The sequence below is a fragment of the Rhinolophus hipposideros genome (genome assembly GCF_964194185.1).
Source record: "Rhinolophus hipposideros genome assembly, chromosome: 4".
NCBI classification, from domain to species: Eukaryota; Metazoa; Chordata; class Mammalia; order Chiroptera; family Rhinolophidae; genus Rhinolophus; species Rhinolophus hipposideros.
Genome location: NC_138050.1, coordinates 53,502,287 through 53,519,888, shown reverse-complemented (window position 1 = coordinate 53,519,888; position 17,602 = coordinate 53,502,287). Strand labels below are relative to the sequence as shown.

The window sequence follows — 17,602 nt, the reverse complement described above, 5'->3', positions numbered from 1 at the left end:
GAGTCCCAGAGTAACCCCAACATCATCCCAATCTCATGATCGGCAACCAGCATCGCTGTGGAGAAGTCTCACTCTCTCCCCAGGGAGAAGTGCACAACCATGGAACATAGAGAGGAGGTTTTGGAATGTGGCAGCCCAAACTGATATCCCCATTCTGCCGGCTGAGTGACCTTGAGCAAAATACTTAACCACTCTGTGCCTCGATTCCCTCTTCTGTCAAAGGGAAATAATAGTACCTACCTCATAGGGCTGTTGTGAGAAATAAATGAAGCTCTTGAGATGGGACCCAACATGTTTGCCTGTGGCAAGCCCGGCAGAGGGGAAGAATACGGTTCGCCGTGGGTATTCTCACCACTGTCATGGACATGACCTATATCAGTGATGCTATTAATTTCAATAAGTCTGTGCAGCTAGTTTCATTTTTACGACTTCATAGTTTAATCAGAAGGAATCAGCAAACCACAAACTATATTGCACTGAAAAAAACTTGCGTTTTCTACAAAATGATGACATCACAAACCTTGGGTGTTTTTTTTTTTTCACACTGAATAGTTGGCTACATTAGCCTTCAAAATTAGCAACTTATTTCATGAACAGCCTTCTAAGATGGCTTCGCGTTTGGCTTTTCTAGGGTGACAAGGGTGCTCCAGGAACAGCAGGTCTTTACGGCGAGATCGGCCCCACGGGTGATTTTGGTAAGTGTTGCCCAGGTGGTGAAAACAGGACTTCCACAATCTGGAGCCTTCTGGGCAGGGTGATATCAGATTTGCAGATGCTGTTAGTTTTTTTGAAACAAATTATTCTTATTAATAATGCAGCACAGTAAAAGTTACAACACTAACCACCTCCCAATAGGAAGACCTGTTCTCAACCATCTTTTTTTGCATGTGACAGGTGATATTGGAGACACTATAGATTTACCGGGAAGCCCGGGCCTGAAGGGGGAACAGGGCATCACTGGAATACCAGGTACCTAAGTCGTTTTCCATCTTTATCTCAGCAACAGCTCTGACCCTTTGTCTGTGGCATCACTCATTAACTAGCTTGTCTAACTTATCACTGTTTGGTGAACACTATGGATCGTGTTATAGGGAATGGTTTAAAGTCTTCAAGCCCAACGTGCAAGAGAGACTCTGAGATGTTTAATTAAATTCAATTTGAAGACAAAGTCAGGAAACCTCTCTCTTACTCTCCTAAAAGGGAAAATAGCCAGAATCAACACTCATAAAATCCACATTTTGGTCCTTAAAATGTAAGTCATGGAAAATAAGCAGAACCGGGGTTGCTGGGATACATTATAAGGCATAAAGCAAATTATTTAATGACTGGAGCTTCTCATAAACAGTGAAGGGTCTAGAAGAAAGGTCAGTGAGAGTCGGGCCCAGTTCTTGAGTAAGACAAGAAGAGGCAGCCCCCAGTGTGTGCACGGGGGGACCTCATGTGGCACAGGAGCTCACTCATGCTCTGGGCATCCCTGAAGTTCAAGGTCAGAATTCCTGCCTGGAATCATATCCCAAGGGACTTGCAATAGGATGAGGACTTGCGATAAGATGACTTCTTCAGGGGGACCCCACACTGCGTAAGCTGCTTGGAGCCCCGAGACCTTCTAGGGATGGCCCTGGATGGGGGGAAAGAGTCTGTCTATGTGATTGGTCAATGGGAGGGATACTGAGCTTGTTCTTTATTTAGAAAGAGCTCCAGAATGAAAAGGGGTATTCAGTCTAGCATAGGACCCATGGACTATCACTCAGGAATAGACAGCTTCTTCTACCAGCCTTTCTGGGCTTATGTGGATCTATAATTAGGTCTCCCAGAGGTTCTCGCAGTCCGAGGGGCACCCTGGGCTACTGACCCTTCTGGCTCTTGGCTGGCTGAATCTCTTGTCCTCAATAATTCATTTGGAGGTTTGGTTTATAAAAGCAGAAATGTAAAACTATTTTTGCCACATATCACTAACGCTGACCTCATTTGTACAACTAAAAATGTGTCGTGGGGAAGAAGCTATTTTGTCCCAAGAATTGCGGTTGTTACCCTTGAACGTTTAGGTTTTAGTTCAACTGTGGGGCTAGGTAATGGAGTCCCCCATTATCAGGGGCTGCATCCCAGGGACAGAGGGGTGATGACAGTCATATCAGCCTTCCTTGGGAGTGGTCCATTCTCCCTAAGACAAGTGACGTGTGCCTCAGTAGGGTCAGCCACAGAGTTTGCCCAATATGGCACAGGGAGTGGGCAGGAAGTTCTGGGTCAGATCGGCTCCCAGACATGAGGGGCATTGGGAAGCTGGGGCTCAGGCCTGGTCACTCAGAGGATGAAGGGACAGGCTGCTCTGGACTCACTCAGTTTGGGTGGTAATGGTGGAAGTGGTTTATAAAAGAAGAATCACTGCTTAGGGGTTTGAGCCGATTAATAAATCATAAAAGTTAGTAAAAAAATTAAGCAGAACTTCTTAGGTGGTTTTTCTTTAAGACCACAAAAACTTTAACAGTGTTTTGTCTAAGTAATTGACTCATAGATTTAAGAAAATACTAGAAAAAGATGATTGTGTGGAATTCAGGTTGGCCTAAAGTTTTCAAAATCTTCCAGCATACCAGAAATAACTGAGACATTGACAGAGAATATTTTCACTAATGTGAAGGCAGCATTTCTCCATCTGCCTCATGACCACCTTAAAAGTACCTGAGGTACTTATTAAAATGCAGATTCCAGGCCTTACTTACCCCAGACCTAAGTCACCTCTGGGAGAAGCTCAAATATCTGCATGTTTGACACATTTCCCAGATTTCCCTGGCACATCACACATTGAAAACCACTCTGATAAGGGCTGATTAGTTATAATCAGATAAGGGCTCTGATGGTTAACAAGGTACCCAAAATGCAGTGGCTTAGAACATCAATAAGCAGCATTATCTCCTACATTTCCTGAGGGTCAGGAATTCAGGAGCAGGGTGGTTCTAACTCAGGGTCTCCCATGAGATTCCAGCCATGACGTTGGCAGGGCCACGTCATCTGAAAGCTGGACTGGGGCTGGAGAATCCACTTCCAAGATGCTGCCTTCACACAGCTCTTGGTAGGAGGCCTCAGTTCCTCAAAACATGGGCCTCTCGGGGCTGCTTGAGTGTCCTCATGACATGGCAGCCAGCTTCCTCCAGAGCAAGTCATCCAAGAGAGGCAGCAAAGCGAAAGCCGTGGTGAATTTTATGACGTAGGCTTGAAATGACATACCATCATTTCATCAGTGTCCTGGTGGTGTCTCACTTCGAACCTGTTCCGTGTGGGAGGGGACTGAATGCAGATATAAATACCAGGGTGTGGGGACCGTTGTGTGCCAGCTTGGAGGCTGCTGACCACGTGTTCAGTGAAGGAATTAGGTGAAAAAAAAAAGAAAACAATTAGTTGAGGAAGGAATATGTTTAGATCGCCATTCGGAACAGAAGTACCCATGTGGTATTTAACTGGCACCCCCCTGGATCCTACAAGCATTAAGCCCCAGTTTGGTGCCATGTCTGTGGTTTGTTGCAAGCAGAAAATCTGTGGTTACAGGTATAAAGGGATTCTTTGGAGAGAAAGGAACAGAAGGTGACATCGGCTTCCCTGGAATAACAGGCATAACAGGAGTCCAAGGCTCTCCTGGACTTCAAGGGCAAACAGGTAAAACCTCTTGTAGCCACACAGCCTTCCCCCAGCCCTCACCCTTCCCAGACATGGCGTAATGGTGCAGCGGCCAGTGGGCCTGAGCACGGCTGAGCCTCGAAATCTTCAAGACCCCAGGACAAAGGCAGCCAATCTCCCGTCTCCTTCTCTGCTAGGATCACACCCCACCCTAGGAGGCTTGTTTTCCATGTTGCCCATTCACTTAGCTCTGCCTTAGGACCCAACCCAGCTACGGGAGAGGCACAGGGGCCTGATGGAAGGGTTTGTGTGGCCCAGTGTGTCTCTCCATAAACACAGACTAAGTTCTTGTTACGGGATCCCTTTCATGAATTTGCATATGCAGAAATTCCTCTGGGGATCCCAAGTTAATGATGGAAAGCAAACGGTGCACTAGTTTATGTTTTTTGGTTATTTCTGCTTTTGATTTGTTTGCTTTTGCCCAGGAGCTGTGACTCTGACAGGCTCATCCTCAAGGGCTTGTTTTGTGGCTTTTTTCCAAGCTTCTGTTTGGGTGATAGGATGAAAATAAGAAAACACAAGCTGTTCTCTCTTTGGAAAGGCTGAGCTAAATAACCCCATTGAACTTGAATGTAGGGTTCAAAGCCCCTTGTATTCCTGGCTTGAATGGAAGCTGGTCTTTTCCCAAAAAGGACCGCCCCACACACCCCATCCAAGCAGGACCTGAGCTGGAGGCTGGGCCAGGAGGCCTCTCCCAAGGTCTTCAGGGTTCCTGTGTCTGATTTAAGGATGTGTTTGTCCCTCAGGCTTTCCAGGACTGACAGGCCTGCGGGGGCCTCAGGGAGAGCCAGGCCGGGTCGGAGTACCAGGCAAGAAAGGAGATTACGGCTGGCCAGGTAGTCCGGGCCTACCAGGTAAGACCGTCCCGCCCTGCGCAGACACAAGCACACAGTGCTTCAAAGGCAGATCTGCCAGTTGGGGAGCGACCCCTTAGCCAGCTTGGCCTCTCTCCAAGCTATTTTCTATAAGACTGTGAGATGAAAGGCAGGTGTGCATGGTTTGCTGTCCACACAAAACTCACCTAGTACACAGTGTGCAGTTGTCCAAGCCCATCAGGAAAGAGACTGACACGCTACTCTGTAAAGAAGTGCTGTACTCCCCAGAACAATGAATGACAACTGCGTGCTCTGAGTCAGTGCACAGGCCATGCAAAGGAGGGCCCAGAGGGACAGACACAGGCTGTTCTGCCACAGGCTTCCCGGCTTCCCACTGAGAGAGGTCTGGAGGGATTTGGAGGGACAGGCGCTCGGCTCTCTGTTACTCAGAATTAAGGGTGACTCACCCACCTCCACGCTCACTGTCCACATCACTGGAAGAATTGCCGCTTGTGTCCTGTGTCCTACTTTAGAAATGTTTATCCTCGAGAACCCAGAGGGAATGGAACTAATGCCAGGCTATGGGTTCCAGGCAATTTTTACAAACCAAATAAGTACAGGGACTCAAGCGCCAAAAAGAGGAATGAAATACACCACTCCCCAGTTCCCTCCTGGCTCTAACAAGTCTGTAACAATTCTATGAAATCAATCTTTAAGTTAAATGATTCTCTCAAGTGACATAGAAGTGATTCATTTACCCGTCAGAATGTACACGGAACTTCTGTTTCCCAGGGTTTTAAATAAATTGGATGCGTGACCGTGTCATAGCAAACAAAAACATGTCTGAATTATTTTAAGTTTTTCTCTTTGCTCTCTGATGCATGAAATAACCATGAGTGAAACCCACACAGGTTTTCCGGGCAGCCGAGGCATCGGTGGATTACACGGCTTGCCAGGCACCAAAGGCTTTCCAGGATCCCCAGGTATGCAGCACCGCCGTGCCCAGCAGGGTGGTTGGGGGGGATGGAGGGGCCATTCTGGATGCCGGGTGGGGGTGTTGGGGGGCTCAGAGAGCAGGACTGCTCCATGAGGACTGTTTGGTCATCCCTAAGGCCACATGGGCTCAAGGTCCCTGTGGTTCTTTAGACCACTGAGATGCGATCCTTAAGAACCCATCCCCTTAAGTCAGAAATTGTGTTGGACGGGCCCATCAGGCTTTTAGAAAGAAAGAAAAATGTTTTGCTTTTTCAGCCGCATCTTGGGAATGTTTACAGTGCCTTTGTGCCCCTCGGTTGTCCAAAATATCTGCTTTGCCCAATGCTGTATCTGTAATCTTTCGTGTCATGTGGCACAGGGAAGACAGTTGGTGCCCAGCCAATCTTGGGGCTGTCCTTTGAAACAGCTAATGCTATCTTAGCTCAGGCTGCTCTACCAAAATACCACAGACTGAGGGGGCTTGCACAACAGACACTTATTCCTCACGATTCTGGAGACTGAGATCTAAGTGTAGGCATGGTGTGGTCCTGGTGAGGGCCCTCTTCCTGGCCAGCTTCTCACTGTGCCCTCACGTGGTGGGGAGAGAGAACATGTTGTCTGGGGTCTCTTGTAAGAATACTAATCCCATCATGAGGGCCCCACCCTCGTGACCTCATCTGCACTTAATCACTTCCCAGAGGCCCCACCTCCAAAAACCATCACATTGGAAATTAGACTTTCAACATAAGAATTTTGGCGAGCCACAGTTCAGTTCAGAGCAATCTGAAATCACCACGGCTTCCTCCTGCTTTTCGTTTTTTTGATTCTCACCAAAGAACATGACTGTTGTTTTGCTTGTGAAAATTAACTTGGTGTAGTTGAAGATGGTGACACAGCTGCTGTGTGAACCCTGCCACAGGTGCAGACATCCATGGAGACCCAGGTTTCCCAGGTCCTGCTGGGGAGAGGGGTGACCCAGGAGAAGCCAACACTCTTCCCGGCCCTACCGGAGCCCCAGGACAAAAAGGGGAGCGAGGAGTCCCAGGTGAGGCCAGACACTTCCAACATTCCCATCTGCATAACCAGAAGATAAGAAGTCATGTTTGTCAGGTCACATATCTGCCCTCAGGGGTCAGGGAAAGAGTGCTTTGGGAGATGGAGATGACACCCAGCCCAGGAGGAACAGAGGGAAGTGGAGGCCTCTCTTCCACGTGGGCTTGCAGCCCTGGACCATAAACCGTGCTCACAGAACATCACAACATCTTGATCTGTATCATGATGAGTGTTAACATCTGACTCTCACAGCATGTTGTTCAGACTCTGCAACTGACAAGGGAGAGTACAGTTTCCACAAGGGCAGAAACTACCTCTCTGCTCATGCCTCGGCTCAATGCCTGGCATAGAGTAAGTGCTCAATATATACTTGTGTGAGATGAATAGCGTGAAGTGGTAGGGTGATTCTCTTTGACCTCCACTGAAAAAGTTTAGCATGCTCCAGGAGAGCCTAAACATACCTCCTCTGGTCCTTTTACAAGTTCATCGTGCAGCATCAGTTTCTCAGAACTCTTCTTGAACCTACTGTGGAGCTCCCTGCACGCCATCAAAGGCACCTAACACGTATCTCAGGCTCCCAAACGATCCTGAAGCATAGTGTCTCTTTTGTAAAGCCATTGTCCCCCTAGGAGCCCCTCCCCCTGCACGAAAATCAAAATAGCCCAGTGACCCAGTAGCTTCCTGGGCAGACCCTTTTTTCTGCTCACCGGGTCTCAGGGAGAAGGAAAGGTGACTTTCGGTGGTGACATTCACAGAGGGCTGGTCTGGACTCACATTCTTCTCTAAGAATAGGGAAATAATCTCAATTTCTTATTGTCCCTTACACGATTTTCATCTCAGGCCAGAAACTAAAATTTGCAGCCTCAGTTACTTCTGCAGCTGATGTTTGGGCTTCCAGTTATTATTTGCTTATGAGTTGTTTGTGCAAAATGGCCTTTTATCAAACCTCCATTAGGCAGGGGTTTTATTTCAATACTTAGGAAGACTCATGGGGGCCACTGAGAAAACGGAGTTGTTTTGACCCTGATTCCTGCTCACTCCATTCTCATAACAGAGGCCTAATCACTGTAGTTAAGTTCGTTATGTTTTCATGGAAATCTGGCCACTCTGGATCTTCTAACCGCTCACCATTGGTTTCAGTTACTTTGTGACCATAGTTAGAAGCAGCTCACTTGGTGTCATTTTATATCTAACTGCAGATGGCAGGCAGCTGGTTAACCCCTCGGTCTAGTAAACGCACTCGTTTATTGCCTGTAATTAGTGAGACCAAAGTGACACCTTTTTAAATGCTTCTCCTGGCCTGTGTTCCTTTGTCCCACTCGGAAGTTGCACAAACAAGACCCCGTCCCCTATGCGAGGTCCTGCCAGTATGAAAGTCTCTTCATGTTACTGACAAATATCGATTAGTCACGAAGCCGGGTGGGGACACTGTTACCTTTTCTCAGTCTCACAGATTTGCACGGTGTTGTCCCAACTCACTCTTCCCTCTGCAGTGGACATGATGACCCTTAGATACTATGACACTGATTTTTTGCAGTGTTCTAGTACTGATCTCTGAGTCCCCAGACCTTAAGGGAAAACCAATAATAGTATGGCAACTAGGGGAGAAACTCATCTCCTTCCCTGCTAGCCATTCATCTCACCACAGCCCCAGCAGCACTCACACCCGCCTGGCACTGATGGGCACCCATCAATGTCAGGTTGGCTGTAGCACAGGGAGGAATAGGGTTCCCACACATTTCCTTAGGTGAGGATTGCCCTCCTGGGTCTGTCCTCAGTTTGTGCCAAAGGGCTCAAGCCTTGACTCAAATAGAGTCGATTTCTCATTACTCTCAGTAATGATATTCTATATATAATATTGATGTAAATATTAAATTAGTGAATACCAAACCATTGCCTCTAGTGGAAATGCAGGGTTTGGTTCCTGTGGGCCCCGGGTCACATTTTTGTCCACCAATCAATGTATAAACTTGCTGTGTGTGTGTTTCTGTTTAAAGACACCTTATTGACTACATACTGTTGATTCGTTAACATTGAACTCACGGCCTTCAGTGCTATAACTCAGGCCTGCAGGAAGCTCATCTAACACATGTGTTCTCTCCATGAGGCACCTCACAGCCTTCCTGAGCTTCGGAACACCAGACAGCACGTCAGCATGATGCTTGGGAGCCAATTTAAACAGTGAAATCATCAGCAAAAACCACAAAAATACAAAAAAAAATATGGCACTAAGTAGACATAAAAAGGATCCTTGTTTACACTCTGAGCTGAAACAGGGGACTCAAATGTTCGTCTCTCCCACATGTCCAGAAATACCACAACCATTGATTTGGGGTCACTAGTGAACCTTAGTGAACAGGCCAAATGTAAACACAGAACTGTGAGCGATGCAGATGGACTCTGTCAATAACTGTGATCCAAGATCTTGAAGGACAGCTACAGGGAGGATTAAGAATATCAGTGTAGTCCATAAGCCTTGGTTGCCAATGCTGGAACCTTCCATCTCATCACAAGTGCTAACAGAGCCAACAGAACTAACCTCTCAGGTGACACTGTCAGGATGGGCCCAAGGTGTCATACACAGCTAGCCACATTGGCTGAGCACAGTAAGGTATCTGAGCAAATAACCTGCCCATGAGAACAAGATCCCAGCAGAGCTGAATCTGCAGGACCTTTTTGGCAGCAGGACGGGGCTGGTGGGAGTGGGGACCACAAGACCCCTGCCTTCTCAGGCCCACCACAAGAGCTTGCTGTGTTCCCACACTCCCTGCGCTCAGGGCACCTTCCATCACTACCTCTCTGCTCCTGGATAGGTGATAGCTTGGAGGGCAAACGATAGATTCAAAGGTCAGATGCTGATACTAAAAACAACTTTTGTTTCCCTCCAAAGGGGAACGAGGCTCAGTCGGGAGTCCAGGACTTCAGGGGTTTCCAGGCATCACACCCCCTTCCAACATCTCTGGGTTTCCTGGTGACAAAGGGGCACCGGGAATATTTGGCCTGGAAGGTAAGCAGGGCTTACACTTCTGTGCATTGGAATCTCTGTGGACACACACAAAAGGACAAATGCTGTGTGATTCCACTTATGTGAGGTCCCTACAAGAAAGTGGGGGCTGCCAAGGCCAAGAGAGGGGGAATGAGCAGTTAGTTTTAATGGGGACCAACTTGCAGTTTGGGATGATGAAAAATTTCTGAAATGGATGATGGTGATGGTTGTACAACAATGTGAATGTACTTAATGCCACTGAAGTCTGCCCTTAAAATGGTTAAAAATGATAAATTTATGTTACTTATGTTTTACAACACAAATAAACAATAAAAAGAAAAATATTGCCCAATGTTACAAATTTGCCAAAAATGTTGCCCCAAATGGATGACTTTCTATCTGGCCTCCTGGGTGCCTCCTGAAGTGAGTCCCGCCCCCTAATATGACTGTGCCTTTCTCCTGTTTAAACTCTCCTTTCTTATGACTAATGTCAATAGGTTATCGAGGCCCCCCAGGCCCACCTGGGCCTGCTGCTCTCCCTGGAAGCAAAGGAGAAGAGGGGAACCCAGGAGCTCCGGGAAACCCAGGGACCAAAGGATGGGGTGGGGACCCCGGGCCCCAGGGCCGGCCTGGAGTGTTCGGTCTCCCAGGAGAAAAAGGTAACTGTGCCCACACAAAGGAGTCCTCTTCTCAAGGAGGCTGGAAGCACTGGTCAGAGGTGACTAGAGCCCCTGCCCAGGCATGTGTGTCCGCAATATCCTGCTTGTCTTGAAGGGCCCAGAGGTGAGCAAGGATTCATGGGAAACACAGGAACCACCGGGAGTGTGGGCGACCGAGGCCCGAAGGGACCCAAAGGAGACCGAGGATTCCCAGGTCAGTGGCCATCTGCCATCTTAGGTCACCTGTTGCCAGCAGTAGACTTCGGAACTATTCCTGCCCCTCCAGACATGGGTACCCCTCTAAAGTCACTCTTTGTCATGGGTCCCAAACCCTAAAGTGCAAAGAGGAAAGCATGGCCGGGGGAGCGGGGTCTACCTGTGCTCCCATGGGCACTTGGTGAGTAATTCTTGAGTGGCCTGTCAGATGGGTGATTATCCATCTTCACCTCTGGAGAGCACGATTTGTCCAGGAAACTCCAAGATCGATTTCAACAAGTGAAAAAAAAAAAAAAAAAGAATAGAAACCAGAGCAAGAAAACAAGTACCCCTGTGCCAAGTGGCCTTCCTTTTCCCTTTCCAGGCACCCCTGGTCCTTTGGGATCTCCGGGGATTACAGGAATCCCCCAGAAGATTGCTGTCCAGCCAGGGCCTGTGGGTCCACAGGGAAGGAGAGGCCCCCCAGGGGCACAGGGAGAGATGGGGCCCCAGGGCGCCCCAGGAGAACCAGGTAAGATCCTGCTGTAGGACTGCCAGGATAAAGCTCGTTTTCTTAATTGCTTTTCTTGCTGAAAAACATTTGTTAAGCACCATGATTGTCTGTGTCACTCACACCTGTTTCGGTGGCTGTACAGGTTTCCGCGGGGCTCCAGGGAAAGCAGGGCCCCAGGGAAGAGGTGGCGTGTCTGCTATTCCCGGATTCCGAGGAGACCAGGGACCCATGGGGCATCAGGGGCCAATTGGCCAGGAAGGTGAGTGATGGATGATGAAAGGGGGCTGAGGGCAGGGGAGTTCTTCCAGGTCCTGCTGTGGTCTGACAAATGGACTGTGGCATGCAGGGAGGGAAGAAATGAGTGCCAAGAGGAGCAGAGATAAGAGGCTGCCATGCCTTCTGCTCCGCAACCCCAGCTCAGCTCCTAGGGACCTTGCTGTAGCCCTGGTCCTGGGAGCACTCTGTAACACCTGTACCTAACAGAATCCCTGCGCCTAGCAGAACACCTGGCACAGAGAGTACCAGGACAGGCTGGCTTCCTTCCTTCCTCTGAGACCTCTGCAGGTGCCTCAGAGAAGGAAGCAATTGATATACACTAAGAGACAAGATTCATAAAGATCTAAAGACCTGGGATGAGGAGCTGAAAGAAGCCAATTCCATTAACTGGAGCCATTGTGAAGTTCTGTGTTATTGATTTCTTAATATTATTTGTACATGTGCGGGATAGGATAGGCCAGAAACCATAGCAAGTCATGTAAAAAATTTCCTGAGGTTTGTCATCTACCTGCGCTCTGTTTGAACCAGTTGGTATGAGGCCACATTATCAGCTCCCAGATCTCAGGCAGTAACAATCCACCACCCTCCGGATGGACTCACCCACAGCCAGGAGATTATGTAATGTGTAGCACGCATATCTGAAGACACATGGGCAGGTGGGAGCCACCCAGGCTAGGGGACCGAGACAGCGCAGGGTGGAGGGGATGTCCTGTCAGAAGGCGACAGATAGGAAAATGTCCCAAGAGAGGAGGGGTACTGGAAAGGCAGGATCAGCCAGGACAGCTGATTTCAAACACTTGAAAGGTTGTCGTATTAGAGGCGGAGTAGACATTATGCCGTGTTCCAGGGGCAGAATCGAGCCCCCTTAGTAGATGTTCCAGAAGGCGGATTACTAGCCCTAGGATGGCCCAACTGCAATGAGCTGCCTCTCCCTGAGCGTCCAGCACAGGGGGGCCGCCATGTGGAGTAGAGGAGGCCCATTCATTGGGGGTGGGGAGGCTGGCTGGCAGTACATCGGGAAACCATTGCAGGCGTTCTAGTTCTGCTCAGCACCAGTGCACTCTGAGGGGAAAGTTCATGGGGCCGACTGAGCCTCTGCCCTTGTTCAGTACCGTCATTGTCGTCACCCCGTGCTTACTGGGCACGGAACACAGGTCACGTCCTCCCCAGGAGGCTCTTGGTCTTCAAGGGCAAAGCCACTGAGCCCTTGATCTTGGGCGAAAGCCAAGCCACAGCTGTGTCGCCAAGCGAAGTCAGCCGTGTGCTGTGGGCTGAGGTCCGCATGGCGGCTGATAGGCGGCCACTTTGTCTTGGACCCTAGGGGAGCCAGGCCGCCCGGGGACCCCTGGCCTGCCCGGCATGCCCGGCCGCAGCGTCAGCATCGGCTACCTCCTGGTGAAGCACAGCCAGACGGACCAGGAGCCCATGTGCCCCGTGGGCATGAACAAGCTCTGGAGTGGATACAGCCTGCTGTACTTTGAGGGCCAGGAGAAAGCCCACAACCAGGACCTGGGTAGGTACCGCCCGCCACGCCCCCTCCCCCGGGGCCAGCTCAGCTGGAGGCGGGCGGGGTTCCCAGCCACAGGGAGGTGCATGAATCCTCCAAGGCAGAGGAGCTCCTCCTGATGGGACACTGGGCCCATCCACATCCGTGGGGTTTCAGAAAAGATTAACATGGCCTTTGATGCTCCTGCACCTCAGGCCAGGACCACAGAGCCCTGCCTCTTACCTCAGCAGGGCCTTCCACGCTCCCATGAGGCCCAGCCTGGCGCTGGCACCTCTCTGCCTGGGAGCCACCAGCAGCTTCACCTCTTGCTTTTCCCCCCAAGTTCTGCAGACAGTCAGCCAATGCCCTGAGGGCTGGGAGTGATAGAGAACCCCCAGGAAAATGGGTATGTGGGTACGTGTGCTCGGATTTATTCAAGTAAACCTGGTTGCTACAAAAAATTAAAATGACTTAAAAGCACACAGAAAATGTAGCAAGTGCACATTGAAAGCCTGGGCGTGGGGGGAGGCTGCCTCAGGCTGTGGCGGGACCGTGTTTGGGGAAACCTGGCACACTGGGCCCTGATGGTCTGCACATCCCTGTCTGTATGTTCTACTTCCATCATGAGTTAAAAAGCTAAGCAAACAAGGATAAAGGCCTAAAGGAGAGCTGGGACAAGGCCCACGAAGGTGGCCCAGCACTTGACAGGCCTGCTGAAGGTGGGGCACTCATTTGACTCTAAGCTTGTAAACGGTCAATGTGGTAAGGGAACCCTGCCCAGCGAAATATTTCACTCAGGCCATTAAAAAAAAGGTTCATCTTTTACCCAGAAGCAATAGAGTTATCTGAAGATGGGAGTGGCCCAAGGTTCTTCCGGGAGGTTGCCATGGGAATTGATGAGCAAGGCCCTCGTCTTGGATGCCATCAGGGGTTTCTCGGGGCTACTGCTCTAAGACCGCCCCCAACATGGGCTTCATGCAGGGTGCTGTTCCATAGGCGCCACTCCCTGCTGACCCCCCTAGTCCATAGGTGTGTGTGAGAAGTTCTCAAACAGCAGGGCTAAAATGCCAATGTAGTCTGTTCCCCTGCAAAAATGGGAATTGGCTTGGTCCCCCAGTGTGAGGCTGGCTGCTGGGGTAGGTCCCTGACATGGGGCCTCCCAAGCCTGGCGAGGCCTGGCAGCATCTTCCCAGCCACACTCAGCTGTGCTCTCCTTCCGCAGGGCTGGCGGGCTCCTGCCTGGCTCGGTTCAGCACCATGCCCTTCCTGTACTGCAACCCTGGTGATGTCTGCTACTACGCCAGCCGGAATGACAAGTCCTACTGGCTGTCCACCACTGCCCCTCTGCCCATGATGCCTGTGGCAGAGGACGAAATCAAGCCCTACATCAGCCGTTGCTCTGTGTGCGAGGCCCCGGCTGTGGCCATAGCAGTCCACAGTCAAGACGTCTCTATCCCCCACTGCCCAGTTGGATGGCGGAGTTTGTGGATCGGATATTCCTTCCTCATGGTATGTGGTACTTGCCAGCACTCTCTCAGAACATGGGACCAAGTAGAAATACAGTTCCCCTCCCCAACCACACCCTGGCTGGAGAAGTAGCAAGAACAGTTACCTTTGTAAGAATAATCAGGCAGGACAGTAATTCAGGTTGTGCACTGCACAATGGTACCTGGCCCAGGGAATGAGTCAGGGCTGGAATACAGCCTTCACTTTTGCCTGCACTTTGCTAACTAAGCCACATGCCTAGGCCTGGGGCTGACCCCACCTAGAAGGGACCCACTAATTTGCCACCAAGCCTTTGTATGGGCTGTAATTAGGGTAAGTTTGGTATGTTGTCCATCTTACTAAGCAGATCAGCAAAGGTATCATAGGGAAGAATTTTATCTAAAATCCTAAGTATCTCCTGTAGAATCTACTTAGAACCTAGAATGTCCTCCAGAAACATCAATTAACTGGTTGGTTTAAAACAGATATATACTGATAAGGAAAAATCCTGGAATACTAATGTCAGATCGCCTTTGGGTATAAAATAGAGAGCTCCAGCGATAGTGACTGGATGCCCGTGTTCAGTATTTCATAAATTATATTAATAACACACTATATAAATTGAACCACACACATTCAGAGCTCTCACCCAGCCCAGCCGACCCCGCCCTGAGGCCCCTGCCTAGCACCTCCTCCCACCCCAGCTCCCTTCAGGAGCCCTTCCCAGGGCCTGCCTGGGCAGCCCCCAGCATGGCCTCAGGTGTCAGACCAAATTGGGGCCCATGATGCCTCATGAAGATATGCCTGGTTCTCCCTGCCTGTTGACAACAAACAAGAACATGGTAGCTCTGGGATGGAGAGGCTTCTGCATTTTGTGAGCAGAAAGTTTTTCAAAGGTGTTTGTTTTTCGCTCGTCCCTGTTCAAATATATCACAGGACAGCCTCTTTTGTTCCCTCGGAACTGAAGCTGAGATGTTCGTATTCTAAATTAACAGGTTCTGACAACCCACTCACCACTCAAAGCTTTCTCAACCAAGCCACGTGACACTTTTTTATAGATTAGCTTTGAGGTCCAGGGGCCTACCATGCTCCTTCAGGAAAGCTAAAAACGTTTGTGAAACGAAAAGAAAGTTAAACTTGAAAGTGGCAAAGGGAAGTTCCCTTAGACCCTTGTCCTCGTCTCCCAGCCGGCAGCTGCTGGGTCATCTCAAGTGACTAATTGCTTAATTAACAGCCCTCTGATGGGGAAAAAACTTAATTACCTGGGTAGTACATGTTCATTATAGAAAAATCAGCAAGTAGAGATTTTCTGGGGTGGGGAACCTAATGAAAGCCACTAATCCTTTCTTCTTTATAAACAGCAGAGGACAAGTGGGGGCAGGGGCAGGGATCACATTTTCCGGTGCTTATTTTTAACTTAACCTCAAATGCTCACCCACATCTTGATTTTGTTTTTCCTTTAAAAAAAAAAAAAGTTAATATTTTGGTATCTCTTTGGCCAGGCAAACACTTCATTCTTTGAATGGATGATGGAGTAGATGGTATTTTTCCCCTAAATATAGTCAGCTGTACCTACTATCACCGGCTTTTGTTGTTGTCCTAATTGTCACTTAACAAATCAGGACTGGGGACTTCTGAACCCTCCCCTGCGCTGCTTTCTGCATGTCTGATTGACTGAGCCAACCCCGAGCTTTAAAGAGTATGTCTCAGGTAGTCTCTGTTGACATTGACAGGCGTTCACGGTTTGTTGTTCAGTTAGGGAGTTGGCGCCTCAATTACAGTCTGCCGCTGGCTGTCTCTGGAGAGTGTGCTCACAGCCCTGCCCTGTCTCCCCCTCTGCACAGCACACAGCCGCAGGTGATGAAGGTGGCGGCCAGTCGCTGGTGTCGCCGGGCAGCTGTCTGGAGGACTTCCGTGCCACACCTTTCATTGAGTGCAATGGAGGCCGGGGGACCTGCCACTACTTTGCCAATAAGTACAGCTTCTGGCTCACCACCATCCCCGAGCAGAGCTTCCAAGGCTCGCCCTCTGCCGACACGCTCAAGGCCGGGCTCATCCGGACACACATCAGCCGCTGCCAGGTGTGCATGAAGAACCTGTGATGCGCAGTGTTCACAGGGGCCGGCCCACACGGACGCCCTTCTCTGCAGGTCCACATGCGCCTGCGAGGGAGCCACTTTGGTGCTTATTCTTAACTTATTACCTCAGATGATGACCCCCCAAACTGATTTCTTTTTGTTTCCTTAAAAAAACAAACAAAAAGGCCACCAAAGGAATTCAGCACCCACACATATACCAAATAGCCCCTTGTCATCCATAGGCTCTGGCCCCTCTCTCCACACTGCAGAATAAAGCCTGCCTCTCCAACGTGGAGGCTACTAACAGTCCCAGCACTCCCTATCAGGCCATACTAGACTATTATGCACAAGATGTAGCTAACTTCTTAACGTGTACCTGTATAGTCACTGCGCTTTCAAATGCCGCAGGCAACCCTCTTATTTAACTCACTTAATAGACAAGTAAAGCCATACAGCCCGAGGGCTCCTGAACCTACTCCCACTGTCCCCACATGAGGGTCTCCGGCCCTGCTCTCTAAGCCAACATGATGACGTGATCTCCTCCCAAATACTGTTGATGTGAATTATCCTAACCCCTCAAAAAGGCCAAAAAGACACTGATAGCCACATACCAGTTGGTATTCTTTCTACCACATCCTTACAGACCATTGGGTTTGGCAGAACTCACATAGAAGCAAAGCCCTTGTAACTGTCTGTTGTCAGCCAGGATACTTGATGGTGAAATCCATAAACTTGGAAGTGACCTTTCCACTGCCCCAGGCCGTCCTGGAGATTGACCCGCTATTCTTTGTGGTGAATTGTATCCCTGTGACTAGCCTCTGTAATGACCACAGAATAAAAGTTGGTTTTGAACATTTCTATAACCCCCATTGTTGACTGCCTCAATTTTCTGACGTCCATAGAGCACAAAATTTGCTGTGGCCCCAAGGCAGTGTCTGGGCCTGCAAGCAAGCATGTGCAGCTCAGCACCGTGCTGCATGTTGCTGACTATCAGCAGACTTGAAACCAAATCCATAGTATCGTCATTCCTTTCTCAGGGAACTGTATTTGTGTTTATAACTCATTCATGTTTACAGGAAGAACCCTAACCATCACTCATGGGAATTAAGAAGATGGGTACTTCACAAATGTACTTCCAAAGTCATTCAATGCATTCCAACATAACGTCAAGTCAAATCTCAATATTTCCAAGAAATAGTCTCCAAGACATGTTTCTGGCTTTGATTTCTCTGGAACCTGACTAACCCTTGGGAACCCAACTCACAGAATTTATTTGTATCCTCTAAAACTCAATCTCATATTAAGCTCTTTCTAGGAACAACTTCCACATAACGGAATGAGTATTCGACCTGATAATATTATTTGAAATAGATCAGCAGCTGTGTTGGTTTGCATTCCCTCAGAAGCCAAC

At 49.2% G+C, this 17,602-nt stretch overlaps 1 protein-coding gene across 1 annotated transcript in view; it reads left to right on the top strand.

Moving 5' to 3' along the window:
* The window catches only part of COL4A2 (collagen type IV alpha 2 chain), a 183,423-nt gene extending 166,378 nt beyond the window's left edge, over positions 1-17,045 (top strand). The window contains exons 35-48 of the mRNA XM_081046767.1: positions 632-695; positions 895-969; positions 3,541-3,648; positions 4,416-4,523; positions 5,396-5,467; positions 6,379-6,504; positions 9,403-9,519; positions 9,996-10,157; positions 10,273-10,371; positions 10,738-10,884; positions 11,009-11,125; positions 12,464-12,655; positions 13,851-14,137; positions 15,958-17,045. Of these exons, the coding sequence (XP_080902893.1) occupies positions 632-695; positions 895-969; positions 3,541-3,648; positions 4,416-4,523; positions 5,396-5,467; positions 6,379-6,504; positions 9,403-9,519; positions 9,996-10,157; positions 10,273-10,371; positions 10,738-10,884; positions 11,009-11,125; positions 12,464-12,655; positions 13,851-14,137; positions 15,958-16,215 (1,932 nt within the window). The 3' untranslated portion in view covers positions 16,216-17,045. The remainder of the gene's footprint in view (positions 1-631; positions 696-894; positions 970-3,540; positions 3,649-4,415; positions 4,524-5,395; positions 5,468-6,378; positions 6,505-9,402; positions 9,520-9,995; positions 10,158-10,272; positions 10,372-10,737; positions 10,885-11,008; positions 11,126-12,463; positions 12,656-13,850; positions 14,138-15,957) is intronic.
* The last annotated feature ends 557 nt before the right edge of the window (positions 17,046-17,602 follow it).